Source organism: Temnothorax americanus, unplaced genomic scaffold, assembly GCF_048541705.1.
Source record: "Temnothorax americanus isolate GAGA-0224 unplaced genomic scaffold, ASM4854170v1 Scaffold16, whole genome shotgun sequence".
In the NCBI taxonomy this organism is placed as follows: Eukaryota; Metazoa; Arthropoda; class Insecta; order Hymenoptera; family Formicidae; genus Temnothorax; species Temnothorax americanus.
In genome coordinates this window covers 3,831,437-3,859,036 of record NW_027509297.1, presented here as the reverse complement: position 1 = coordinate 3,859,036, position 27,600 = coordinate 3,831,437, and the positions used below count along the sequence as shown (strand labels likewise).

The 27,600-nt window shown below is 36.0% G+C and overlaps 4 protein-coding genes across 11 annotated transcripts; 1 reads left to right on the top strand and 3 right to left on the bottom strand.

The window, feature by feature from the left end:
* Positions 1-568: 568 nt before the first annotated feature.
* On the bottom strand, positions 569-14,382 carry LOC143895583 (bridge-like lipid transfer protein family member 3B). Of its 4 annotated transcripts, XM_077402824.1 has the most exons (19): positions 14,200-14,382; positions 13,439-13,640; positions 13,155-13,346; positions 12,829-13,054; positions 12,581-12,747; positions 12,346-12,508; positions 11,916-12,173; positions 11,588-11,827; positions 11,455-11,481; positions 10,913-11,005; positions 10,641-10,822; positions 10,315-10,552; positions 9,021-10,225; positions 8,803-8,937; positions 8,156-8,167; positions 5,987-6,358; positions 5,736-5,883; positions 5,478-5,491; positions 4,485-4,612 (listed from the first exon to the last, which is right to left on the bottom strand). In XM_077402824.1, the coding sequence occupies exons 1-19, from the start codon at positions 14,241-14,243 to the stop codon at positions 4,610-4,612; spliced, it is 3,921 nt and encodes a 1,306-aa protein (XP_077258950.1). In that variant the 5' UTR covers positions 14,244-14,382; the 3' UTR covers positions 4,485-4,609. The 4 variants fall into 4 exon arrangements, with proteins under 4 accessions (XP_077258946.1, XP_077258949.1, XP_077258947.1 ...); XM_077402820.1 differs by lacking the exon at positions 5,478-5,491 and having other exon boundaries at positions 569-4,612; positions 14,200-14,375; XM_077402823.1 differs by lacking the exons at positions 5,478-5,491; positions 11,455-11,481 and having other exon boundaries at positions 569-4,612; positions 14,200-14,374.
* Positions 14,383-15,588: 1,206 nt separating this feature from the next.
* Ns2 (nucleostemin 2) lies at positions 15,589-18,336 on the top strand. The gene is made up of 2 exons (XM_077402510.1): positions 15,589-15,750; positions 16,038-18,336. Exon 2 carries the CDS (start codon positions 16,043-16,045, stop codon positions 18,236-18,238), a length of 2,196 nt encoding a protein of 731 aa, XP_077258636.1. The 5' UTR covers positions 15,589-15,750; positions 16,038-16,042; the 3' UTR covers positions 18,239-18,336.
* Positions 18,337-18,817: 481 nt separating this feature from the next.
* Positions 18,818-21,467, bottom strand: LOC143895435 (uncharacterized). Its single transcript, XM_077402512.1, has 2 exons — positions 20,426-21,467; positions 18,818-19,581 (listed from the first exon to the last, which is right to left on the bottom strand). The coding sequence occupies exons 1-2, from the start codon at positions 20,907-20,909 to the stop codon at positions 18,836-18,838; spliced, it is 1,230 nt and encodes a 409-aa protein (XP_077258638.1). The 5' UTR covers positions 20,910-21,467; the 3' UTR covers positions 18,818-18,835.
* A 225-nt stretch (positions 21,468-21,692) lies between these two features.
* Positions 21,693-26,967, bottom strand: Oscillin (glucosamine-6-phosphate isomerase Oscillin). Of its 5 annotated transcripts, none has more exons than XM_077402514.1 (6): positions 26,592-26,966; positions 23,411-23,584; positions 22,952-23,236; positions 22,510-22,868; positions 22,305-22,386; positions 21,693-22,078 (listed from the first exon to the last, which is right to left on the bottom strand). In XM_077402514.1, exons 2-5 carry the CDS (start codon positions 23,532-23,534, stop codon positions 22,309-22,311), a joined length of 846 nt encoding a protein of 281 aa, XP_077258640.1. In that variant the 5' UTR covers positions 23,535-23,584; positions 26,592-26,966; the 3' UTR covers positions 21,693-22,078; positions 22,305-22,308. The 5 variants fall into 5 exon arrangements, with proteins under 5 accessions (XP_077258640.1, XP_077258639.1, XP_077258642.1 ...); XM_077402513.1 differs by having other exon boundaries at positions 26,630-26,965; XM_077402516.1 differs by lacking the exon at positions 26,592-26,966 and adding an exon at positions 26,376-26,580.
* Positions 26,968-27,600: the final 633 nt, after the last annotated feature.

Sequence of the window (27,600 nt, the reverse complement as noted above, 5' to 3'; positions counted from 1 at the left end):
ATTCACGTACGGTTTTCTGATATATTTATTTTATATTTTTTCTTACGTGTGTGTGTGTGTGTGTGTGTGTGTGTGTGTGTGTGTGTGTGTGTGTGTGTGTGTGTGTGTGTGTGTGTGTGTGTGTGTGTGTGTGTGTGTGTGTGTGTGTGTGTGTGTGTGTGTGTGTGTGTGTGTGTGTGTGTGTGGACTGAGCCAACGAAAACTTTTCATTCCCGTTTTATTTGGAACCAACTGACTTTTGTGCGAAATAATGTACCAAAGCGTACAGTTAAATTAATTGCGATTAATTTAACTGTACTACTTACTTCAACCCCTTCAAAAATCTTAAATGACAAAAGCATCGAAAAAACGAGACACATCGTATGTCTATGTACAACTACATACACGGTCTCTTAACATTGTATACATTTTCGTATACACGCTACACATACGTATATATGTGTTTATTTTGAGGAAATCGTGCGCGAATCGGGGGAACAGAAACACTCTCTCTTGAATCTTTCGATATCTTTGTAATGACTTTATTGAGAAAGTGATATTCGTCTTCTTTACATTAAAAAGATGAAACTACATTTTGGCCATCGCTTCTTTTAATTCCACAAAAAAGGCTGGAAATACAATTATTAAATGTCACCCATACTTGTACAATTCGTCGATGAAACAATAACACAGTACCTTTGTTCCGATGTATTAACTTGAAGATGGATAATATATATGTTGCCAAATTTTTGTATTATCTAACTCATTTCACCACATATTACATTAATCAATGCAGATTATATAATATTTCATTTTAATATTGCTGAAATATACATCATCAAAATAATATATTTCAACAAAGTACGCCACATTTACTATCCTCGAAACGAAGCTATAATAATTCAATAGGTGTTACATTGAAGTGGTGTATCCCCGATGTTGATGTGTGCTTATCCTATTTAAATTATCTAATAACCGTAATGTTTCACAACAAAAGCTACGGAGAGATAGCGAACGTGGTAAGCGATTTACATCGATTCGTCTATGCTCTCTTATGTGTGAACGAATATGTGTGGAAATTGCACAACCCGCACTCTTGGGATCTCTTAGCGCTTTGCTATCGAAATGACGCTCTTCAAATGTATGTACTATATTTATGCTAATATATAAAATAGGTTCGTTTCGTAAATTATGGCTGCATCGTTATTTCGACCCATGTATCACATGGCCCGATATACGATATGAACTTACGAAATGGGACCGTCGCTCATGCACCAAACGGCATGATTGTTTTTTCCCTCCTTATTTGTTCATATATGTATATATATATTTATTTATTTATATATGTAACACTTTTGGAATCTTACTAACTAGAATAACTAGTACAAAGTTATGTAAGTGTTATAGAATTACATGCCTCCAAAAGCTTTGACGATGCTAAAATAAAAAAACATGTTGTCAATCCAAAACAATATATATAGTTGAAATAAAGCTAATAACATAGTTTAACATCGGATAACAATATAAGAATCTTATACAGGAATGACAATTGTCTAAATATAATCATAAACCATTTATATAAATGGAAATATATTGAAAAGCCCCGAAATAATTATAAACTATAAACGCATTCTACTGAAGTACACAATATTATACGATTTTATTATGCGATTAATTCATCACATTCAACTTCCTAAAGTTTGTGTTAACGATATAATTAAGTATGTGTCTCTCGTATGTGTAATATATAATTATATTATAATATAACTAAGTACTTAGAATATATAAAAAGGAAGAATTCAAGCTTTGCACCGTTTAAAGCAATTTCATTTTATGTACAGCTACGTAGCACTTGTGCCTAAATGGATATTAAGATTATACGTAAAGTATAAATCTTTCCGTTATATTTTGGATATATAATATATATATATTATTTTAAAGCCTTTTTTTACGTTAGAAAATGGAAAGAGGGAATAAACGATCCTTCACATTTATATATGAAATATAATATAAAAAATTATAATATACATAAAAAAACATCATGCGCGCAATATATGAAATACTTCTATATATATAATATAGAGGTGCATTTAAAAAGTATAGATATTTTTATATATAAAACTTCAAAGATTAAAAACAAATAAAACTTTAGTTCAATACACAATAAAAACGTATTTAGTATATATTAATTAATACCAAACATGTTTGTATAAATGTAATTGATTCTCCAAAAAAGGAACTATGAGCAAACTTTAGGAAGTTGATCTAAATCAGACTTGAAAGATAAGAGACATCAATACAATTGAACTGCAAGAAGACTATGTTCCTGCGATACAAAATGTTATCAGATATGTATAAACGTGTTATACATATAAGCAAATCCTTCATTGCAGATATGATATGTGCATTGTAAAAAGCTTATCCCCGTATATATGTATATACGTGTATATGTCAGTGTATATATATAGATATATAGATATATATATACACACATATATCTGAAAGTAACAAAAACTTCAACTTTTAGTTTTCATCTTTTTCTAAGCCTACATATATTATGCTACCTTCAGTCATTGCGTTCACTAGTCAAATATTAGATAACTACATCTTATTGCACCAAACCGTCTCAAGCAAATACACCGTCACATAGATATACAACTGCGATCATTTGTATTCGTCTATTTAGACGAAAATATTTGCCGAGGGAACGCACCGTTCGAAGCCGCATTTAAATGGAAATCTATCTAAATGGCGTATCTATGATACACGAAATTATGTATATTAAGAGCAGAAATTTACATTATGAAACAAATTTCAATCGCATCGTGTATTCGTATACGCTAAAAAAATACTTTCCATTTATGTAGGATCGACCAGCAATCCGTCGTAGAAACTAAATCTATCGAAATCAAACTCTAAGAGTGAGCTATTATCGGGACCAATTGTAAACTGAAAAAAAACCTTGTGTTAAAAGGACCATTATTAATCCATCATATTACGATTCTCACCTTTAAAAATTCATCGAGTCAATTCGCCGTATTCTAAGGTTCCTATAAATTATTTCAAGGATACTCTAGAGCGACTACTATAGACCAACATCTCCAAATTTTATACAGTCTTATTGAACTCACATCACTGTATTATTATTATTTATAATTTTCATCATTCGATGAATCATTAAATCAGTCAATGCAAAATTATGTATACGACATAACGCGTGATACCACCAGGTCACAATTCCTATTTAAAGTCTATCCGTAGGCTCAACTAGCATATATTTCTAAGTTACAATCGTCTGTTTTAAATCATTGTGCTTCACAGGATGCTCTTACGGATCGTTATGTTTACGGAAAACAAAATATAAAAATATGACCAATTATAAAATCAACCAATACGCCTAAATTGTAATGTATTGACTAGTGCACTTGCTTATTCCATACATGTACGTACACATCCTCCGAAAATCCTGATACAAATACTACACTTCATAAGTATAATGCACAAATATGCAAGTATACTACTCAATTTTCATCTTAAAACAGAAAAATGCTGAAGATAGCACATTTCCTTGTTAATACAAATCCAGTTCTAAACAAATCGTTTTCTTCATTTATCTACATCTTTACCGTATTTTAAGACTATTATTTCGTTTTCAAAAGGATATGTATACCATGTAAGTAAGTATGTATGTATGTATAGACAAAAAATCGTTACTTATCTGTACATACATTTATAACAAAAAATACGCATAATGTAATAAATACGATCGTACACAACTTTCAGCCACGCTACGACAAACCACTAATTTCACAGTAAAACAGAAAACGGGCTAATATTGTAGTTTATTATCGCCTTATATTCGATCACGGTAAGAAAGTTAATATTTTCTCATTTAAATTTGAGTCGTATATGCATTTATACAATTCTTATCACTGTGTTAGACATTTTAAGCAAAAGATCTAAACGGCAGTTACTAGCATAATTACGACAGACGAGAATAATGTCTTAAAGTACAGTTATAGACCTGATAGTGCTTCCAAAAAGATTTAAATTGTTCTAATCCTCGTTAATTCACACGTGTAAAGTTAAAAATTATATTTTTAACGACAATAACTTTATTAAAATATAAACTAAAAGTCTCTTCGCTTTACATAAAAATATCCTAAACTTGTCAAAAGAAATGTCTTTTGCGTTATAAAAAATATAACTGGTTAGGACTTATTAGAACTGCAACATGTGGAGCAATCAAAACAACTGGTATGCTATCTCTTAATAGACCATGAAGCTCTATTACTACCTCCAGGACCGTCTTCCAGTCTTTGATTTTGCAGCTCTGAAATAGTTTCGTGCAAGAGTTTCTTTTCTTCCAGCAAACTCGCAATGTCGTCTTCCGCGACGCTTAAACGAGATCTTATTATATCCGATTCCTCTTTTACGCGCATTAATCTCGCATTTTCTTCCGACAATCTTTCCAAAGCTCCCATACGACGTCTCAATTCTTCGTTATCCGATTTCAGCTGCTTACTGGATTGTCTTAGAGCTTTCAATTCCCTCTCACACTCCATATTCTTAAGCGTGTGACTGTTGTCATTCGATAACGTCGTATTTGAATGGCTTTCACCTACTGTGGTTACTAAAATAAAATAAAAAAAGAAAATTATTATTTGACCTACTACAAATTATATTGTAAACTCCAACAAAAACATATAAATATAACACTATTTAGTTTCTTTCAGAAGAAATAGTTGAAAAGGAATAAATATACTAAAATATACGTATGTCTAAGAGCCCGGGCACATGGAATAACTTAAGCAGTAAGACGTAAGCAGTAAGGAGATCAACAGTTTTGATTCGCTTACGTTATGTCTTAAATTCTTAACTGTGATTAGCTTACTGTTTAAATCTTACTGCTTAAGTTTTTCCATGTGCCAAAGCCTTAATCACCAACGTCAGATATGTGCAATATAAAATATATAATCTTTATGATAAAAAATAGATACAGATTTTATAAGAGAAATATTATAAATTATATTAACTGGGATATGTGTACTTATAACAAAGAATATTTTTTAATCAATTTGAGACTCAATATTTGCCTATTGTTCATAATAAATAAATTAATTACCTAAATTAGACAACCAATCTCAAATTTATTTAAAAAATATATTTAAAAAATATATTTCTGCTACCAATTCTTCCATTTTTAGATGTATCCTATATAAATCTAATAAGTAACACATAAAATATAAAACAATTAATAATGAAAAGTAAGATGATTGCTATTTTTAGACCAACAAATTTTTCTTTATATGCATTAATATATTTTTATACGCAATAATAAGATCATAATTCATGCTTACTTAAATGCGCTAATATTTTATTTATATATACATATATCAATTATGTCCAGATCGAATAATTAATATATTAAGCTGTGCGATAGTAATAAGCAGCCAGATCTAAAGCTACTTGTCTACATGTGTTATATCAATGCTCACATTCGTAAGGCCGCCTGGGTGCAGAGAACAGTTATGCAATATGTAATATTAATTACTTCGAAACTGAAATCTGCCACTTGCCACAATGTAAAAATCTACATGTAATACCAACTCACAGGTACATGTGTTTACAGGCGCAGGGACGACGTAACTAAGATTAAGATCGCATAAAGATAGGAAAAGAAAAGTCAACTCAATGTCAACTGCAAGTGGCAGAAGCAAGTGGATACACCTCGCCCGACGACGAGTGTTACTTACCAACGGGTTCGATGTGAAACACGCCGCTCATGTCCCGCGCTATCCTGAGTTTGGAAATATTTAAATCTATCGGGATCGGGCCCGGGGAAGTTATATTATTTGGCGGACGATCCTCGTTTAAACGTAACGATATATTTTCTAAGTATATCTGAAATAATAACATGTGCGTATTGGCAATAAATCTTGGAATTATACCTCGAACGAAAAGAGATCATGTCCAGAAGACTCGGCAATCTTACGAGAATACCCACCTGCATAGGAATCGGTTTAGGTATGATCTCGTCCTCTGCCAAATCCGCCAAACCCGTCACCGAGCTCATCGACAATGACATTCCTACGTTAGCGACTCTCATTTCTAGCTTATTCTCGAATAAATTCATAACGTTCTCTTTATCATGCACATTAATGCCGGACGAACGCGATGTATCTTGCTCAGACAATCTAGCGCGGTCTTGAGATGCTGGTCTACTACTGTCGCTCGTGTCTTTTTGACTGGCGTCCGACAATCTACGAGAGTCTTCCGGATTTTTCAAGCTATGATCCAAACGTAGCTTAATACGTGATCTGCAGTCAGAATCGGATGGTAATTCTATCCAGCCTCGAGATCGCGAACTGAACTTGGTCTATCAAACAGAATGCGTTAACATATTAAATTCGGATAGATCTAGAAACTGTGTAATATAGCTAGTAAAGTATCTATTTCCATATTGATTACATTATTGCTCAAGTTGCAACATCATATTGCGAAATTAGATGAAATATGATCTGTACGCTAAATGAGTGACTTAATGATAATTTTTATGTCAATTACAAATTATAAACAACTCGACTTTAATTTAATAAGAGAATCAAAGACGTAATTATATTTAATTTGTTAACATTACAGGATAAAAATCTACTGTTACATGTGTTAATAAGAAATGTCAAAGCCAAGCCTCTTCTGGATTAAGAGTTATTATGCAGAAAGACCACATTCAGATGCAAAAGCATATTGATGCGCTAAAGCAATTCTATGTAGTGTCTAATATGCGAAGCAATATTTAATAATCCCATATAAAATAATATATAAAGCAAATAAAATAATGCGTATGTATTTACAATACTTAGCATAATCAGGCCATATATATTATTCTAAATATATATATTGTAATGCAAGTTCATTACCATGCCATACATTTCATTATCGCAATTATAATCAATAAAAACTTCAAAACTCGATTTGTATCAACTGTTTATGGAAATCATAAGAAATCAAAAGCGTAACTTGCTTACATCGTAAGCATTCTAATTTAATAATAAAAAAATAATTGTATTTTTTTATATTTTACGTCTTTAATTACTCTGTCAAACAAGAAAGATAAAAGCAGAAACATATAATGCAATTATCTCATTTTAATAAAGCAATATTGCAAGAAAATATAATTATCGTTAAAAATTGGAAAGAAGTGGGAAGAAGCAACAACCAATAACCTAGCAACAATAGATGTTAAATAATTAACTCATTAATTTGCATATACATAATATAAATTAGCATGTTCCGACCAAGTCTTCTTCAGCCGTAACATAATATTTAAAGACAGTAATACATTAACGTATCATAGAAACGAAAATCATTATCTCTTACTATTGGATCCAATTTATTCTTCCCTCCGAATGAGAAATTAATTATAGATTATCTAATTGTGTCACTATCACTGACTTGTGTTTCATCTCTGTTTTATCTTTAACTTCATACAGATGCAACGACAATTTTCAGTTATGTATTCGTCATGCTTTCAAACCGTAATGTGGCTTCTTATGATAATTTTATTAGATTGCGACTTTCTAGCTTATTTTTTCCTTATTTATTTTATATTTGTTCCATCGTTTTTGACTTATTTCAATCTGATTTCTATGATACGTTAACGTATTACTGTCTTTAAATATTATTTTACGGTTGAAGAAGACTCGGTAAAGTCGAAACGTACCAATTTATATATATGTATATGCAAATTAATAAGTTAATTATTTAACATCTATTGTTACTCGGTTATTGGTCCCTCTTCTTTTCAATTTTTTTATACATACGGTTTATTCTTTTACTTAATAAATATCATTATATGTAATATCTAATGCAAATATAATATAAATACATAAATTATTTAATATACTTCTATTTGGTTAGCTCCTTTTCCATAAAAATTTGCAACTGCATATTAACGGTATGACAAATAATGGTATGACGTAAATTCGTATCGTTATGTAATTACAGTATTATACTTATTGTATAATATTATACTTGTTAAAACATTATTCAAACTTTGTTGACTCTACGAGATCCATCAACAGTGTGATAACAGCATGTTACGTAGCTCAATATCAATACATGCATTTTTAACGGTGTCTAAGATTAATAAATGTATGAATGGTTTTGCCAATACCTTTCTCTTGACCTGCCACAAGTGCCACATAAAAACATTCACAAGAGAAGGAGAGACGCGGGAGAGGCATGCAAAAAAAGTTAAAAGACAGAAATTGTATAAATATACATTTATAATAATGTCAACTGGTTATATAATGTAAAATTGTAAAAACAATGAGCAAATTACTGCGAAACTACTCAAGTATTATTAGTAGCTTATGCACAAGTAACCCGCTATTTCAAATATATACTCTAATTGGAAAGGTTTACTATGACTTATAATCACAAAAAGTTAAATGCAGTTTTTTTTTTAATTACAACAAAATGTATTGTTGCGTGGAGAAAAGTAATTTTTTTACGATTAAAACTCAAATATCAATCAAGTTATTACAAAATATAAGATTCTGTATAAATATAATTTTTTAATTATATTCAAGGTACTTTAAATTAGCACACAAATAATGTTGAATGAATAAGCTATATTGTGTGAAAGTAATAAAATTTCCATAGTAAAAGAAGAAGAATAAATTTTTATTGCGACAGTACGATTAATAATAAAGAATTTGTTCGTTTAAAAAGAGCATAATTATGTAATAATATAGCATAACGTATATATATATATATATTTACTTTATATTACATCGGTTAAAATGTAATTTGGCTCACCTGAAATTCGTCCCAAGGAATAGATGAACACTCATCATTGTCAATGTTGGAAACTTGAACCTTGATAATGGAAGAATAATCACAAGATTGGTGTATAAATTCGACTTTCGACAGCTTGAACGTCGCCATGGAAACCTGCGGATAAGAAAATAAGATTCTATTTCTATCGTCTTCGATAAACGCGAAAAATTGATTTACAAACTGACTACGGTACTCACTATATCCTTCCTTTTGCATACGCTGTCCATAGACTTTTCACTTTGCGTGTCCGGCGTTTCTTCCACAACTTCAGTCGCTTCTTCCACGGCCGTTATCCTAATCGAATTATCGATGCCGAATACCGCGTCGATCTTTCCTTGATCTTGGAGGCTGATCAAAACATAATTCTCGCTGTCCGAGCTAACGTCGCTTCTCATGGACACTGTATCGCTACTACCGTCTTCCGGAGAGGCCTTCAAAGCCGAGTCGATCGACGTCATTAGATTGCTGAATCCCTTTTTCATAGACGAGAGATTGACGTTGAAATTATTCGGAATGAAGGGCGTGCTCGAGTCTGACTTGCTATGCTTATGTGTGGCTTCCGTTGTATGTTTCTTTTCGTCGCTCGGATTGCCGATATACTGCGGCCCGGAACTCTCGGGTATGCACCATATTACATTCGGTGGACCCTCCTGGTCGCCTTTTTTGGTGCCGTTTTGTTTAAAAGTGACGACCGGCGGAGCGGAATGCGAGTAATCCATCGACCACATGGACGATGCCTCGCTCTGAGGTGTCTCTACGTCGTTGCTCGTGTTCATTCTCTTAGCGCTAAAATCGACACGTGCGCCCACGCCCACCGTGCTAGTATGCCAGACCGTGGACGAGCCGACGAAATCGTCCGCTATGCTGGACGAGTCAGGCATAACGGATTCTAGATCGCCGCCGGAATTCTCTTTACCGGGTGTGTGCGACGGCATCACAAACGTCACTTCCACCTGCGGTATCAACGCGCCTATGATCACCGATCCGCCGCTCTCAACTTTCAAAATCTTATTCGAGTCCACGGCCAGGTACGTAGCCATCTCGGCGAGTATCTCCGACAATCTGAGTAAGAATAAATATTGATAATGATTTATCTGTACGCTAACTAAATTGCTTATATATGCCAGCCCGTGAATATCGGCGGCCGAAGGCTTCTCCGTGGCTAATAACGAGTCTGCGGTAAAATAACACCACAGCGTTAGAGGGAACGCGTCCAGAAACGGTACGGGCCGACTCTGGCCGACGGCTCGTGCTCCGAAAAAGTCTCCCCAAACGGGCTCCAAGTTGCAGCACCACACGTCTTTCGCCTCTGTCCACAAAAGTTCTCTATTTAGTTGACGAAGCAACTCATTTACGGAATTGCTGCTAAAATTGGGCGGTATTTGCCTAATATTATCAGCGCCTAAAATACAGAACAAAAAAAGGATACTAAAAAATTGATAAAAAAGAACTAGATGTGATACTGATATTGGCAATATCGTAAATACATACCTGCACAATGCGCTAGAAATTTATCCGTTACTACATGAAAATCTCCCGATTTACTCGGAAACTCTGCACCAAAGAACATTTGTCCCATTTGAAATGCATTGAGGCACTGCGCCAAATCCGCTCTCGAAGATCTTTCTGTTGATCGAACATTTGTTATAGATGCTCTGGAAGTTTGAAAATGCAAGGACTTGGGTCTGTCTTTCTGATTTGGGTAATCCTGTTGACTTTCGAAGACTATCTAAAAATACAAACATTCACATCATTAAAATAAAATGAGAAAATGGGATAAATGTATTCAAAGTATGTACCGATATATTTTAACTTACTCTTGGAAGTATAGCCTCTATTTTTACATCAAAATACATTAAACGAGAAGAGCTTAGCTGCTTGTCTTTTCCCATAAGAGAATGATAAAGATTCAATGCAAAAGAATTAAACCAAAGGCACGAGCAGACGTCGAAATTTATTTGAATGGGATTGAGCTGTACGTAAAACTTGGGCGGCGGCACTAAAAAATTATACATTATTTAATAGTGAAGAAGTTATCGCGCGCGCGCGCGCGAATAGAATAAAAAGACTTGTACAAATTTCTGCTTACAGGGAAAAGTAATATCTCCCGGATAATAGTAATAAGTAAACTCAGCATGAAGTATCGTTACGTCTTCTGGAAGACTAAATCTGTCACGATCGCCTAAATAAAAGTTTAATTTAAATATATGTATAGGATATACAATAAATATAATGATATAGGATATGACATATAATGGAGGCTGAGTAATGAAAGTAAAATTTTAATCTACAGTTACCTAAATTCGATCTCACATGCAATGTTATACGTCATTTTGTCGAAACATTAAAACAGCGCATTTAGCAACATCGTTGTAAATAATATATAGTATCTTATGTAATCTCTAAGATTTTTTACAAGTAATATGTAATATCAATATTTTTTAAATATACATTGCACATTGAATATTACAGATTACAGATTAAGCTTAATTAATTTAACATAGACTACATGTAATAAAAAATAAAAAAGAATCGAGCTAAAGCAATAAAACTACTTGTCAAAATAAATCAAATTTAGCTAAAAACTTCATATGCGATGTTACATTCAAACAAACTACTAATTTTTTGTACCTGGGGTATGTTTTTTCCTGGTTTGAGCTGTACAATTACCAAATAAAATAATTATTGTCGAACTTGATACGACTATTTCGATAAATAACCCGATGAAAACAAATAACTCGAACAAGTATTAAACATACAATACCTGAGATGAATTCTTTTGGCATTGGATTACGCGACGTTGTTGTCACTTTGTACAAGGTAAAATCATCGATCCTGATAATAATGCACGTCGTCATTAGTTTGGCAAGCTGCTCCAAGACATAATTTTTCACTGGATTACCACTAGGATGCTGAGACTTTTTTTGGTCAGATGGTGTGACATTTGGATTTTGTGGTTGATTATTTTTTTCCAAATTCTCTCTGGAGCCTTTCGTACCACTTCCTGTTTCACATAAAATCTAATAATATGCAAATTCTTCCATCAATTATGTATTATATTAAATAGGCAGTATGCTTGCATATACACAAACCTGTTACGTTCCCTTGACTTCTTGTTAAAGGAGAATGTTGTGTTCTTCCAGAATCTATGAGATCCATAAACTGACTTCGGAACGAACTCAACGACTGTTGCAACCACTGGTTGTGAGGTGTAGCATTCTCTCTGTATTTTGGCCAATGTTTTCTGTCCGCCATTGCCAGATGATACGGATAATAATCAATTTGAAATCTAACCAATGAAATTTGTAATGCACCACCGTCCTTCAGATCGGGATGTAATGACCTGCCTCCTGTTTTAATAATATTAGTAATTAATTAATAATAAGATAAAAGTGAATATTGTATGACGCAGAAGAAAATCGTGAACTCTATACTCAATAGATATTAAATAAATAAAGTAGTAAATAACATGCTCTCAATAAATATTTCAACGTGAAAACAAATAAAATCTTTTGGACTTACCACCAGCATCATCGCACAAGTGAAGATCGATGCGTTGCGAAAGAAAATGATACGACGTTTCTACAACATCATATCTCGTAAATATTTTTGAAATCGCTGTAGTGTACTGACTTTTTGTTCTGTTTTGCTGCTGGGATACCTGCGCCTGATATTCTGGTAAAACCTTAAATCATAGGATAGACAAATTAATAAATCATTGAGGTTTTATATTAAAAATTAAACAAATTGCGCAAACCTCTAATTTTCTCGCAGCTTTTGTTTTCCGCTCGAGAACGGTGGCTTTCTCGATAAGACCACCCAAAGAGTCGAGAAAATGGAGCGCAGCTTTCAGTTGTGAATCTGTCAATACCCACAGAAGATCGTCTAAAATAATTACTAATCTGGAGCCCATGACGAAACAATCTGTAATAAAATAAAATTGACTTAGCGATGAGCAACGTATTTATCAACAGGTATTTATCAATAGCATCAATGCTTACAAACCTGATATTCTTTTCTTTATCGTAATTCGACATCTTGCTTGGTTCGTAAGTAAACGAAGCGGCGTCAGATTATGATCCTTAGTACTTTGAGCTTCTATTCTAACGGTCTGCCATTCTAATTCTTTAAAGATAAGTAATTGTCCTCGATCAGGATCCTTTACTCTAGTGGTTCTGAGATCGCAACGCTGCCATGTCGCCGACTTGGATTCCACCATAATCCGGTTCATCTAAATAATACAACGTATAGTTTTAAACAAATGTCAATCTGTCTGCGTCTAATTTACTTTACTTTTTATATCATGCGCACGTGCCACGGTAATATCGTACCTGGACTGAGGCAATGAACGCAGGACTTTTAAATGTAACCAGCACAGTGTTAACAGCTATTGTTATTCCATCAATTACTTTATGTATAAAAGAATACTTTGCAGGACCGGCGTACGATGCTATACCCTGCGGGGAAGACATGCTTCTCAGATCCTCACACGTTTCTACATCTATGTGAACCTCATCCAAACTCTGCAAATATTTCGATCGTTTGTAGTTTTGTTACGCGTACTATACATAATGGCGAAAGTCATATTTATCTACAATCCGTAACTGTCGTTTACCAAAAAGATAGGAACACTTTTCAGTTTGGTCCATTGTATGCGAAATGAAACTTTATTGCACCAAGCATTAGTTAATCTTAACCACGACGGCAGCTCTAGTAGATCCGTGAGGACTGTTTCATCAAGTTCTAAATTCGATAGCTCTCCTTCACCTTTGAACGTGCTCAGGTTTATCTTATCAGCAGATAAATTCTTGGTGAACCTACAATGTACAATGTAAAAGCTCAACAGACAAAATATATTACTTGCCATTAGTGACGAGAATTTTAAAGCAAATAATAACAATATGTTTTATATAAATTATGTAAAAATTATCTAATTTGCGTACTTTGATGAGATTTGTACATTTATATAAACATAATTAGCATCGCTGTAAATTTTTATGTATAGAATATCATATAACTGTTGCTAACTCAATTAATATCCTAATAACTTTGACTAATAAAAAGATGAGAAAATAAAAAAAATCAGGGACGAGCATACGACGAGTGTCGATTGCGATTGGAAAGAGCACTTTCTCTCGAAACTGCTCTGACTGCTCTACGAATGTACCCAATATTACAATTAAAGAGAGAATACGGGAAAAGAGAATGTGACAACTGTATCGCAACGACAAGACGTATGTCTCGACAATAAGGAAGGATAAAGGAGTTACGTGACGTGTGATTTGTATGTGGAACGAGACGATTTTTTTTTTACGTGTCATTTGAGACTGTGAGACTGTGTTCCAGGTTAATCAATCGCGATTGCATGAATAGTACCTCGATAGGTGTTTTAACAGCTGATTTTTGATGATCGAGACCATCTTTCGGTCGTGTCGATGAACCTAAATTCTTACAGCGGTTAATAAGAGGTAATACGTCTCAGCATGGTTAGTTTGACACTACACATATCTACAGCAATTGCAATTTCTAACTATATATATGTATAGTTATATACTGTATTTTACATATATATATGTATATACGTATATCGTACATATGAACACGCGAATGAAATGATCCCTTATCTTAAGCCTTGTATCCATGATATGCTATCGCTCCGAGATCTCGGGCGGAGAAAGAGTTGACCAATCACATTGGCCGCGTTCAGCAGACACAATTGTTGAGTTCGTCTTATCAACACTCTGCGTTGCGTGGTTGGTTCTAAAAGTAAAGCTGAGTTTCCACTGAGCTGACTGAGCGCGTCACGCGTCGCGTCGTCACAAGTTAGGCCCAGTTCAACAGTGGCCAGTTAGCTTAACTAGTAGTTAACTTTCACTCTCTGTCTCTTTTTAACTCAAAGGTTAGATAGAGACGGAGAGTGAGAGTTAACTACTAGTTAAGCTAACTGGCCACTGTTGAACTGGTTAACCAATCAAAACATCCCATTTCATAACATTCTTGTGACGGGATCGAACGGGGATGTTTTGCGTGGTTCAACTCGGACGACGCGACGCGTGACGCGCTCAGTGGAAACTCAGCCTTAGGGTGCGTTTCCACTATACGCGTCGCGACGCCGCGTCATGAGTTATCCAATCAAAAGGTTTTATTTTATGATGTCATTTCCGACAAGATCTCGCGTCGAAAATAACGTCATAAAATGAAACGTTTTGATTGGATAACTCACGACGCGGCATCGTGACGCGATGCACGACGCGTATAGTGGAAACGCACCCTCACTACGTTTACGCGAGCGTTAAGGCCTCTGCACGTAACAAAGTTTTAGTTGTAATTGTAAGGCCGTAAGAAGTAGACCACGCACAGTCAATTATTGCGTGATCTATTTTCTTACGGCTTTACGATTAAAACTAAAACTTTGTTACGTGCAATGGCCTTTATGCCCGGTCTACAATGGATGTCGTAAGTCGGAGTCGTAAAAACGTGACCACGCACAGTTCATTATTCTTCGATCGCAAGGAGAATAATAGATTGTGCGTGGTCACGTTCTTACGACTCCGACTTACGACATCCATTGTAGACCGGGCCTAACGCGGAGTAAATTCGTAAGTTACTACAAAATCCCGTTTACGCTAAGAAATTATCGTAAGTTATTACAGTAACGCTCGCGTAAACGTAGTATGTTGCACTAGTTCAGAAGTGCAGCGGAAACGAACAGACCTAGTGTAAGGTGGAACGCAGTGAACGCACCCTAGAAGGTCTCTAGTTCTAGTTACTCTAGTGTATATTTCAGTAATTTCAGTAGAGGCACATGGTGCGATTTTAACCTAACATATGGGACACATTGAATTTATTTATATGATATTTGTTACATATGGTGTTATTTGTTAACGAATTTTGATTAATTACATTTGCAATTACGTACCATTTCTGGTAAGTATGTTAATTGTTATTCATCATATTTATACCTTATAATCAAAGCTAACAGAAACGTGTAAGTTACTCGATAGAAAATACAGAATTATACTGCTTTATTCGAATTTAGAATTTTTAATTAAATTTAACACATTTATCAAATTAAGATATTAATCTTACACGTTATAAATATATTTGTAAATGATTTAATGTCTTTTACAATTTTTTTTAAAACTGATTTCTTAATATTAAAGAGCACTAAGTTTGGGAAAGATGTTATTTTCTGAACGATGTGTTTGTTCCAGACACGATGGCTAAAACACATACCACTAACAAAGCCCCGCGAAAGCAGGGCTTTAAGCGTTCAGGACACAGTATGAATCCTGAACGTTCTACAGAAGGATTGAAAGGAGTTGGTAAGGTACGGACGAAAGCAACTATTCAACGATTGCAGATGTATCGCAATCAGAAACCAAAACGCAATCGTTCTGGGAAGATTATTAGCCCTGCGCCGTTTCAAGGCTGGAACACTTCTGGAACGATGTCGCGCGTGGAGCCGTCCCAAAGGTGGTTTGGTAACTCGAGAGTTATCTCGCAGAATGCTCTGCAAAAGTTTCAGAATGAATTAGGAACCGCTATAAAGGATCCCTATAAAGTCGTCATGAAACCCACTCAATTGCCCATCACCTTACTTCAGCAGAAGGCGGCGAACGCACGAGTACACCTTTTGGACACAGAGAGTTTTAAAAGCGTTTTTGGCCCGAAGAAGGTTAGAAAGAGGCCGAATTTGCCGGTAACATCGTACGACGAATTGAAGAATTTGGCGGAGAATAAGGAAGATACTTATAACAGGGAGAAAGATTCCAAAGATTACGATCTTGTTCGCGAGGACACTGGCGTGAAGGACGCACAGAGAGACTGGATCATGGCCGCCGGACAAAGTAAAAGGATATGGAACGAGTTGTACAAAGTCATTGACTCCTCCGACGTTATCCTGCAGATATTGGATGCGAGGGATCCGATGGGGACTAGGTCTCCGCCTGTGGAGAAATATCTGAAAACCGAGAAGCCTTACAAACACCTGATATTCATCCTGAATAAAGTAGATCTGGTGCCGACGTGGATCACGCAAAGGTGGGTGGCGATTCTGAGCAAAGAATATCCAACGGTCGCCTTTCACGCTTCCTTGACGCATCCCTTTGGCAAAGGTTCCCTGATAAATCTGTTGAGGCAATTTGCGAAATTGCACGTTGACAAGAAGCAGATCAGCGTTGGTTTCATAGGGTATCCCAATACGGGAAAGAGTTCCATCATAAATACCTTGCGTTCCAAGAAGGTCTGCAAAGTGGCGCCTATAGCTGGAGAAACTAAGGTATGGCAGTACATAACTCTCATGCGCCGTATCTATTTGATAGATTGTCCCGGCGTCGTTTATCCGTCGACGGAAACCGACGCGGAAAAGGTATTGAAGGGAGTCGTTAGAGTGGAGCTCGTTCAGGACCCGGAAGATTACGTCGCCTCTGTCCTAGAAAGAGTGAAGCCCGAATACATTCGTAAGACATACAAGATAGACGTGTGGCTAGATCATATTGATTTCTTGGAAAAATTGGCGCGTCGAAGCGGCAAGCTTCTAAAGAAAGGAGAGCCCGACATTACGATCGTCGCGCGTATGGTGCTCAACGATTGGCAACGCGGTAAACTGCCTTTTTACGTCCCACCTGTGGGCTTCGAGGAACCGTTGTCAAGTCAAACAGCTAATACGAGTGAAACGGTTACCACGCGAGATGATACGTTAAAAATCACCAATAATGAAAAGACTCGAGAGACCGATAATCTACCTTCAAAAGAGATAACGAAGAGCCAACCGGCAGTTACGCAAGATTTTAGAAAAATACGCGTTGGATTGCCTTATTCCGGTGATGATATTAAGAATCTAGAGCAAAATAAATCCTTCACCGAAAGTATCGCAGAGGACGATAGTAGGGTGGAAAGCGAGTCGGAATTGGAGGATTCGGAGTTGGAACATGCGGAAATAGAAAATGATTCGTGTACGGCGAGAGATAAATTTGACGATTTACAAAAAACAAAGATAAAGAATGTCAAAGATAAAGAATGTTCCTCAAACAATGACGATAACGTTATCGAAAACGATGATGAAATAGATAAAAAGGAATCTGATATGGAAGAAAGCAATGAGTATTCAGATTCGGAAGTGCTTTTACCTATCGAACGAGATAATCTGAAACAGACTGTGTTTGACGTCGTAGACAATGAATATGATTCTAGTGATACTGAAACGGTACCTTCTAAAACAGTGTCGAGTAGCGATGTGCAAAGTGTCTCATCGATATCTCGCAAAAAAACGAAAGAAAAATTGACGAGCAAACAGCGAAGGGCTATAGAACGCGCTGGTAAAAGGAAAAAGATCGGAAGCGATTTCTACGAAGTCACGAATGTGAAGAATAGGAATAGAAACAGGAAAGTTCCCAAGGTTAAGAGAAAATAATAAATTCTACGATAAATTACATCGACTCCACTCAAATATTTGTAAAACGTAAGGAAACCTTAACAAAGTTGTAAAATATATATTTTATATTTGTCAAATTTGCTAAATTGTACATCTATTTTCTCCTGTAAACTAGTCTTGTTTTTTTATTCTATAATGCGCAGAAGAAGTGTTATAAAACAATATATAACGTCCCAGATAACAACACATATATAATGATTTACATTTGTTATTGCGTATGTGTCTTCAAGCTATGAAGTTTTTTAATTGTAAGTCGTTGCTAACGTAGCGTGCTGACAATATGAAATTGTCATACGTTTCAATTTCCCGTGAATAGAATTAGAATTCATGTGAGTTCAATCCGACAAACATAATGCTGTCTCACCTTGTTTCTAGTTTGTCAAAATTAGTTGCATCCACGATTTTGTTTATTGGCAACGTGACAGCAAACTCACAGAATTTCAAGAATTTGGCTATCTGGGGTAGCGACTCGTGTAACGTGGGCAATTACGTCGCATTATTGTTGATGCAATAATGAACGTATTTATATGTTGACATTCCAGGGTGTTTTCTATCTTCCTTTTCCCATTGCATTGCCTAGATCCAGTTGCGTTTGACAAAATATAACACGACCTTGCGCAGCCGTTGGATAAACACTTGGTTGCCCTGGTAGGTTACCATAAACTCCTTCATGTTGTCGTATTTCAACTCGGTCTCCTGCACGTTTAGCGTTAGTATCTTAAGCATGAAAAATAAATGCATAGACTCGAACCTGGCGTCGGTGGACAACTTGGCGTCGAAATTCTCTCTGGTGAACTGCTCGGTGTCGCAACCCATTCGATCCAGCACGGTCAAGAACGTTTCGTAGTAGAGATCCATCAGTTCCTCGAGGCTATCCTCGCTCACATCCGTGCTAGAGAACAGGAAGAAGACCATCTCGCGCAGCGGACTGAGAAACAGATAATTCTGAAAATCCACGAACTTGACATCGTCCACTCGGCCGTTCTCATCGCGATGGAACATGATGTTGTTCACCCAGAAGTCCGCGTGAATAATGGTAGACCACGGCTCGTCAGGCGGTAAGGTCCACATGCCACGACCCATTGAGTCCTGTACGGCAGCTTCGAACCGATCAACGTAAACAGCTAATTGCGAATCTTCCGCTACCGTCTTTAACATGTCTTTTTGGAAGTTCTCAAACTCCTCGAGCTTCAGGTCCAAGCACTTGCTGCGTTCCTTCAATATTTCGAAGTACTCCGGTCGCTTGTACTTGGTAGCCATCCCTAGCGCATGAAACCTCGCCAACGCCCGTATCGCTACTCTCGAGTGCTCAAGATCGCATCCTATGAGCCAAATAAAAAGTCACTCACTTTTCATATAGTAAATATTAAAATGACTATGTGTAACTCTTCAGATAATCTTACGTCTAATCTGATCTAAAAGTGCACAAAAGATTTCCATGTAATCGGCGAAAATGTAATGCAATTTTATTGATATTATATCGTACATTTTTGCGGTTGATTTTATAAAAATCATCATGACATAATTGATGACTCGGTAGATTTCCTGAGTGTATCAAGAGAAATCGCATAAAGCTCGGAAAAAAAGGTGCCAAGCAGATTAATCTGCGATTTATTGTTAGTCTGGTGTTAGCACTACAAAGATCGTAAATCATGTTGATAAGGAAATGACATCATTGTGTTACGAATGACAAATCTCTTTATCTCGATTTATTCCGCTGTTTTTAATATCATAAGTCTTAAATATAATAGTTAATTCTAATCATTACTTGTATTAACAATTTATACAATTTATAAAATTCTACTTTTTTTGTTATCATGTAATATATACATTTTTATTTTATGTATTACGTACACTTGTCATTCTCATAAAGATTATGAGATAATTAATTATAGTATAAATAATTTTAAGGAAAAACAAAGACACATGTATGATTCAACTATTAGTTAGTTCACCAACACATTGAAACACCGGTCCTAAATCATAGAAAAAAAATTGTTTATTAGGAGAATTCAAAAAAGCTCCTAAATATAATTTATTATGCTACATTGAACATTTTTGTCTACAGCCTTTAAAACGAGAAACTTTTAATTCAAAGCGTAAAGATAAGATGAGCTCAAAGATTATCACAAACTTTTCAAACAGACAAAAAATATTTAACGCTACCTTTAGCTCTGTCGCCATTGTAATAAGCGCGCGTCCTTAAGTTCTCCATTAGAATAACGGCATCATCGTCAAAATCGACATCCGGGCTCAACGATAATCGGGACTGATAATATTTGGGCAATATATCGAATACTTCATCCTGTTTCAGACCCATTTCTCTCTCCAGTTTTTGATAATAAGGCACGATATTCTCATACATGAAGATCTCCTTTCTGAACGTGTACGGGCTGTCGAAAATTTGTCGTTGGAATTCCGTCGGCGGCGGCATCTTCGCGATGAGATGAAGATCCTCCTCTTTCGCCTCATCGTTGCGCTTGATCACGGCGTGAACACTTAAAATGGTACTGCCGTAATTCTCGCCTGGCTGCAACAGGCTCTTGGTCGTATAACGAACCACGATCAGCCGATCGCCAAATGTGCGGCTCAGTATCGGTTGCAATTCGCGCAGCTCGATCGTCTTCAACTGTTGCTGATCGTTGCTCATGATTGTCACACAGGCAGACAGTGCCGGGAGAAGACTCGTGTCTGCGTCAACCAACTATCACGTCTCGCGTTGGACTGCCAACTGGCCGATATTAACGCGTGAAAGAAGCGCGCGCAATCATTTCATTTGCGACAGCCGCAGCGACTGCTCCTCCTCCACTGGCTCTGAAGCATGGTCCGCCTCCTTCCTAGCCGCTTGCAACATTTTTGTAATCGTTACATAGGGACCATAGGGTCTATTTCCTGTTACTGAACTGGCTGCACTAATTCAGAGTTTATATTTTTCCTTCCAATGTAGAGTAAAAAAGATAAACTTTGGACTATGCTGCTTGTCATGTGCCGGATGAGATTAATTTTAGTGTAGAGACACGTGTTGTCGACTCACACACGGAAAGTTTCAAACGTTGATTTTTCATGCTCAGAAACGCTGGTGATCTCCCCTACCAGCGATTACTAGCTTTGTCTCTCTCACTCTCTCACACTCAGTCCCTCGACGCCTGTGGCAATCAATTTGTTCTGGTTTCTCCTTGACTGGAATTTGTGACTATTATGTGATTCACACATAATCTCCGTGCACTATTTGTCACTGTCTCTACAAAGATTGCGCTGTACCGCATAATAAGCATCTTTTGCGAGTATAAAACTCTTATATTATATTTATTTATCCATCTATTGCAGTTAAAAACGTGATTATGTTATTGTTTTGATATTTCTTTTTTTTTTACTAGAATAGGAGATTAGTTCAATTACTCTCGGGTAATAATCACTGAGAACGCTTCTGTGGTACGGCGGTAAAAAGAATAAATTTATTTCTGAAATAACAGAATGATATAAAAATATATTTTTCTGGCACTTACATGGCAGTTGTGTATAAGAGCATATATGTTAAGTATATGTAATTAAAATTTTTGTATATGTAATATACGATTAAAATAAAAAAAACGTAAGATACATATTATATATATATATATATATATATATATATATATATATATATTGCATAATGCATTCTCTGATCATTTTAATTATCGTTTATGCGTTAAAACTTCCGACTCTGTTTGTCCTTCTCATGTAAATTCGTGATGGCTTTCGCGAATTGCCGATGGTGGAAAATCTTTACTTTGGCCAACTTTCTTGCTCGATCAATTTGCTATGAATATCCCATAAGTTCTACAAATAAAAGATAATAAACTGTAAATTTCACTAAAATTGTAATTACAATTTTGCAATAAAAATGAGAATAGACAAATATAAGAGAGTTAATATCTTATCTAATATATTCTTTTCATAGAAAGAAATGTATGTTTCTTTTTAGAGGAAGGAAAATGGATATGTATTACTCGTATAATTCAATGAATTTTGATTTTGAGAACATAAAAGTCATAGAGATAACTACCGCTTCAATTGTTTTGCACCGCGCGGCGGGGGATTGCATTTCCATCTTCCTCAATCAATTTGCGATGTACGTCACTGAGCGCCTAAATAGCATACAAATTGAATACGAGACGCAATTTCAACATTGTACCTGAATTTAATCGACATCTTTACGTAACGATAAAAAAAAGTGCCAAGTCAGCGAATGACGAGGCAGATGAGATTACCTTGAAGTATTTAACCGTTTTTACGCGTAATTCCAGAGTAGCGTCTTCATCACAGATAATGAGCGTGCGAGGATGTTGTTGAAACGCGGACACCGTCCACATGTGGTTAATGCCTTCCTCTATGGCCTTGTAAAGGGCAAAAGCTTTGTGAGATCCAGTGATAAGAATCATCACTTCCTTAGCGTCCATTACGGTACCGACGCCTACAGTTAACGCCTGCTTCGGCACTTTGTTAATATCATTTCCGAAAAATCTCGCATTGGCTTCCAAAGTGTCTTGTGCAAGGGTTTTCACTCTCGTGCGAGAAGCTAATGACGAACCAGGTTCATTGAAGGCTATATGACCATCTGGTCCGATACCTATAATTTTATAAAGTTGTTTAAAGACTCGTTATATACCCAAAAACTTTTTGGGTTTATATTTAATGAAACTGTTGTTTTACCTCCAATGAACAATTCTATTCCACCAGCCTCTTTGATTTTTTCCTCGAAATTATCGCATTCTTTTTCGAGATCCGTCACATTTCCGTCAAGTATATGCACGTTCTTTGGGTCGATATCTATATGTTTGAAGAAATTGTTGTACATGTAATAGTGGTAAGATTCGGGATGATCTCTCGGTAAATCAACATACTCGTCCATATTGAATGTCTTAACATACTTGAAGGAAATTTTGCCTTGTTGATAAAATTCTATAAGCTTTTTATACATTCCCAAAGGTGTCCCTCCTAGATGGAATAAAAAACAAAAAAAAAAGATTATCAGGCTGAGAATATTAATATAATATATTAATATCACATGATTAGTATATATATATATATATATATATAAACAAATGTTAAAAAAAAATCAACTTAGGTAAGAAACATAGGCTTATCCTTTTTATTTATAGTATTATGTACCTGTAGGGAGACCAAGAACGAAATACTTGTTTTCATCAGGATTGAAATCGTTGATTCTTTTTAAAACGTATTTCGCAGACCACTCCGCGACGTAGTCCACGTTATCGCAAATTACCAGACGCATAATAATATATGTATATATATATTAATTGCACACAATTATACAATTGCACACTGCAACATAAATAGGTGTGCATTAGTATCATTTTAATATTGAATTCATATTGTTATTAAATCTATTTACACAAGATACGTTAATTATGTTGAAATTCACGTGTTCTTAAATTCATAAATTCATATGTTTTCTCAGAAGTTAATAAAATAAACAGCAAGTAATCTGTTGAAAGAAAGAGAAAATTTATATTTGATTGTTTGAAGGGGGGATATTCAAGGCCTTCCTTTGAGACTATCTAATCCATTTAAAATTAGTCCTCCAATATTAGGCTGCGGTCCACTTGACGCTACAAATGCTTTGGAGCGTTCTTCTTCTCCTTCTTTCTTCGTTGAAAGAAAAGAGAAGAGGAATGCTTCGAAGCATTTGTAGCGTCAAATGGACCGCAGCCTAACTTTCTATAGTTCATTCGATTGCTCATCGTTTGCATACTGCATACTTCTAGTCACATTAGCTCTCCCCCCCCCCTCAACTACGAGAAAATTGGATCGAAACAGTCTTAAGGTGTGATCGAAAAATCAAAATGCTGCAATTTGTTTAAAAATTATATAGAATATTGTTCAAAACAAAACTAATATCATATTAAATTTTCAAACCGATTAACCGAACGCGAGATAATCATTATCAAAAATTGCACTTTTCCATGCATCGCATATATACAAAACATACGGAAATCTTGTATTTTGAATTTTAATAATTTTAATAATTAGAACGAATAATAAGAAAGTGATGAAAAACCGGGGGACGAGTACGATTTCCGAGGCGCCCAGATTTGACTGTGGTTTCTGGTAGTATTTCTTACGCTGAACAAAAAATTACATAGGTCTTATAGAGCTAACTGCTCTAGTTTTCGAAATATGCAATATTAGTTAAAAAAAAAAATTATTAATCAGTTTACACCCCTATAATGTATCACTTGAATTTTAATGAATATAAGTATGTATTAAATCTTCGTCTTACTAAACAGATGAGTCTACAATATACTAAAAATATTAATACTGAAAAAAGATTATCGAGTCCCCGTACGCAAGGTAGGACGCGGGGGGAAAGGGCTCCGTCTATTTGTGTACTGTAAACACATGTATTATATATACACATGTATTATACACATGTGTATAAACAGTACACAAATAGGCGCGGGTGGACCTCCTCACTGATTTTAGGTCACGCCTTCGGCGTATAGATTAGTGATGCGCTTTAAAAGTATTTAAGTGTTTAAAGCGCGTCAACTGATGTCAACTTTTGTTTAAACACTTAAACAAAATAACTAATTTTTCCAATATATACAAACGATAATATAATACGATAATATATTATATCTAATAATTAAAAAAAGTAAAGATTTATATTATATTTATTTTTAGCTTTAAAATACTGCATATCTCGAAAACTAGAGCAGTTCGCCCTATAAGACCTATATATAAATATTTTGTTCGGCGTAAGAAATACTACCAGAAACCACAGTCAAAGCTGGGCGCCTCGGAAATCGTACTCGCCCCAAAACCGGATATATGGTAGAAGGGCACTTTAGAAATATTAGTAAAAAAAAAACCCCCCAAAAAATATATATAAACCGTTATGGAAATGCAGTAATAGGCCTCGATTTTCATGATTATTCGACATGAAGGAGAGAATGAGCTATGACTTGTCATACAAGCACGCATACAAGTGCGTGCCGTGTATGTACGTGTGCACCGTGACCGCCACACGTACATGCTACCATTAATTGGAAGAAGAAGAAGAAGTACACGGTACTTGTGTGCGTGCAGAACCGTCCCAAAAGTTTTCAGCCTGTAATATCAGACAGTCAGATGTTTTCTCGCGATAATTTTTTGTTTGCACATTCTTAATAAAGTTTGAATAACGTTTAAACTAGAAATCTACAAACAAAAATTCGAAATGTGCAAACATAATGAGCAATCGAATAAGGCAAATAAGCTATAGAAAGTTAATTTTTTAAATGTTGAAGGGGGGCTAATTCTTCACGGGAGTGACTATGTTCTTCAAGTCCAAAATAAGTATTTTCTGTCGAGTATGTGATAGCGAGCGAGAAAGAGAGTTCACGTTTGATTGCCGTTTGAAGAGGCCTGACCTGAGATTGAAACTTTTCAATACGATTCAAACCTAGAAACAATGGCAATTATAATATTGCACAAATATCTGTGTATACAAGCTCTAACTAATATTATAATATCGTAAAAACAAGCGCATAGGCTCATATTGACTTTAAAATTTAATTTGTCGGAGTATAATTTTCCTCTTATCGCAAATGAATGTACGTAGATCTGACTAAATATAGATTTGTCGATATGTATCACCAAGACTGGACAGTCCGACAAATTAGTCACATAAGAGAAACATTCGTACGTTAAAAGAAACGCCAACTATTTATAGTTTAATCTAAAATACAAGAAGCATAGTGCACATTTAAGCGAGACTAAGAACAGGCTTTTACCGCTTTTATCTACACAGCGAGAGCTATTTGCGCATTCATATCGGGAGATAAAAGTGACATTAACCTTTTATCTTATACGCATAAGTACTGCAAAATTACACACTGTACGCAGGTTCGTGTAAAAACACACTTTTTACACACACATTAGGTACGTTAATCTATACGTACGAATGTCTGTATTTACAGCTATTCTTAACTCCAGAAAATTAGTTTTCTAAAGGCGAATCGTCAACAAAAATTGTATAAATGATACCTCTTCTAATCAAGACACAAAAGGATACGTATTGCGTAGATTGTAGGTACCAGAGTAGCCAAAATTCTTATCGATAGATACACACGCGTTATCTCGCTCGTAAGCGCTCGCTTATCATCTTTCGACCAGCGGCTGTTGACCCGCTGCGAATCAACCGCGGACGGAGGACAGAGGAGGACGACTTATTGCGCTATCTAACTCGTCTTCCTCGCTTCTGTCGCGACAAACGGACAACGGAGCCGTAGGCCGTAGCTCCTCGACAGAGAATGCCGTATGCCGTTCGAGGAAAAACGTGCCGCACCCGTACGTAGGAGCAGCTTGGCCTGGAGGTGCACGAACCTGCTGGACGATCGCTCGACGAGTCGTGGAGTCGCGTTGGCCGCACCACGCACCACCGGCACCACCGGTCGGTCACTGAATCAGCTGATTAGCGCGCGCCGCGCGTTAACCTCAACTCGCGTCTCTCGTCTGGTCCGGTCTTCCCTCGAGTGTGGGCGGCCTGCTCGTCTCAGGCCGGGTCAGCTCATCGCCCCTTACGTGAATCCTTATCGCGGCTATTATAGATAAGGGCGCGAACCGAACCTTCCGTGGCGCCGCGAATGCAACGATTTTTATTTAATCAATTCTTTATCGCGAGCGAGCGTGAACGAGAATTGACGAGAAGTGACGAGAAGCACCGGGCACCCTCGCTCGCCCTCGAGCCTCGATGTAAACAAGCGCTGTTCTTTGCTACATTACACTTTTTGCACTTAAAACGGATGTATTTATACGTAGATTAGATGAGAAAGAGAAAGATGAGGCCAAAAAGTTTAAATAAAATAAGTGAACAATTAAAAAAAAAAGAGGAAAAATAAAAAACTCAAGAAGTTCAATTAAAATGGATAAATAATTAGAAGACAGAGAGGAAAACAGAGCTCAAAAAATTATATTGAAATGAATAAATAAATAGAAAAAAGGGGAGAAACGAAAAGAATCCAAAAAGTTCCAATGATATAAATATACAAAAAAGAGAGAGAGGTAAAATTATTCGCTTGCTCGAGTTACACTTTCTGCACTCTGTCGCTTCTCGAGCCTGCCCTAATAAGGCTGAGTTTCCACTGAGCGCGTCACGCGTCGCGTCGTCACAAGTTAACCAATCAAAACATCCCATTTCATGACATTCTTGTGACGGGATCGAACGGGGATGTTTTGCGTGGTTCAACTTGGACGACGCGACGCGTGACGCGCTCAGTGGAAACTCAGCCTAAGGCCGTAAGAAAATAGACCACGCACACTCGATTATTCTTCGAGCTCAAGGAGAATAATCGACT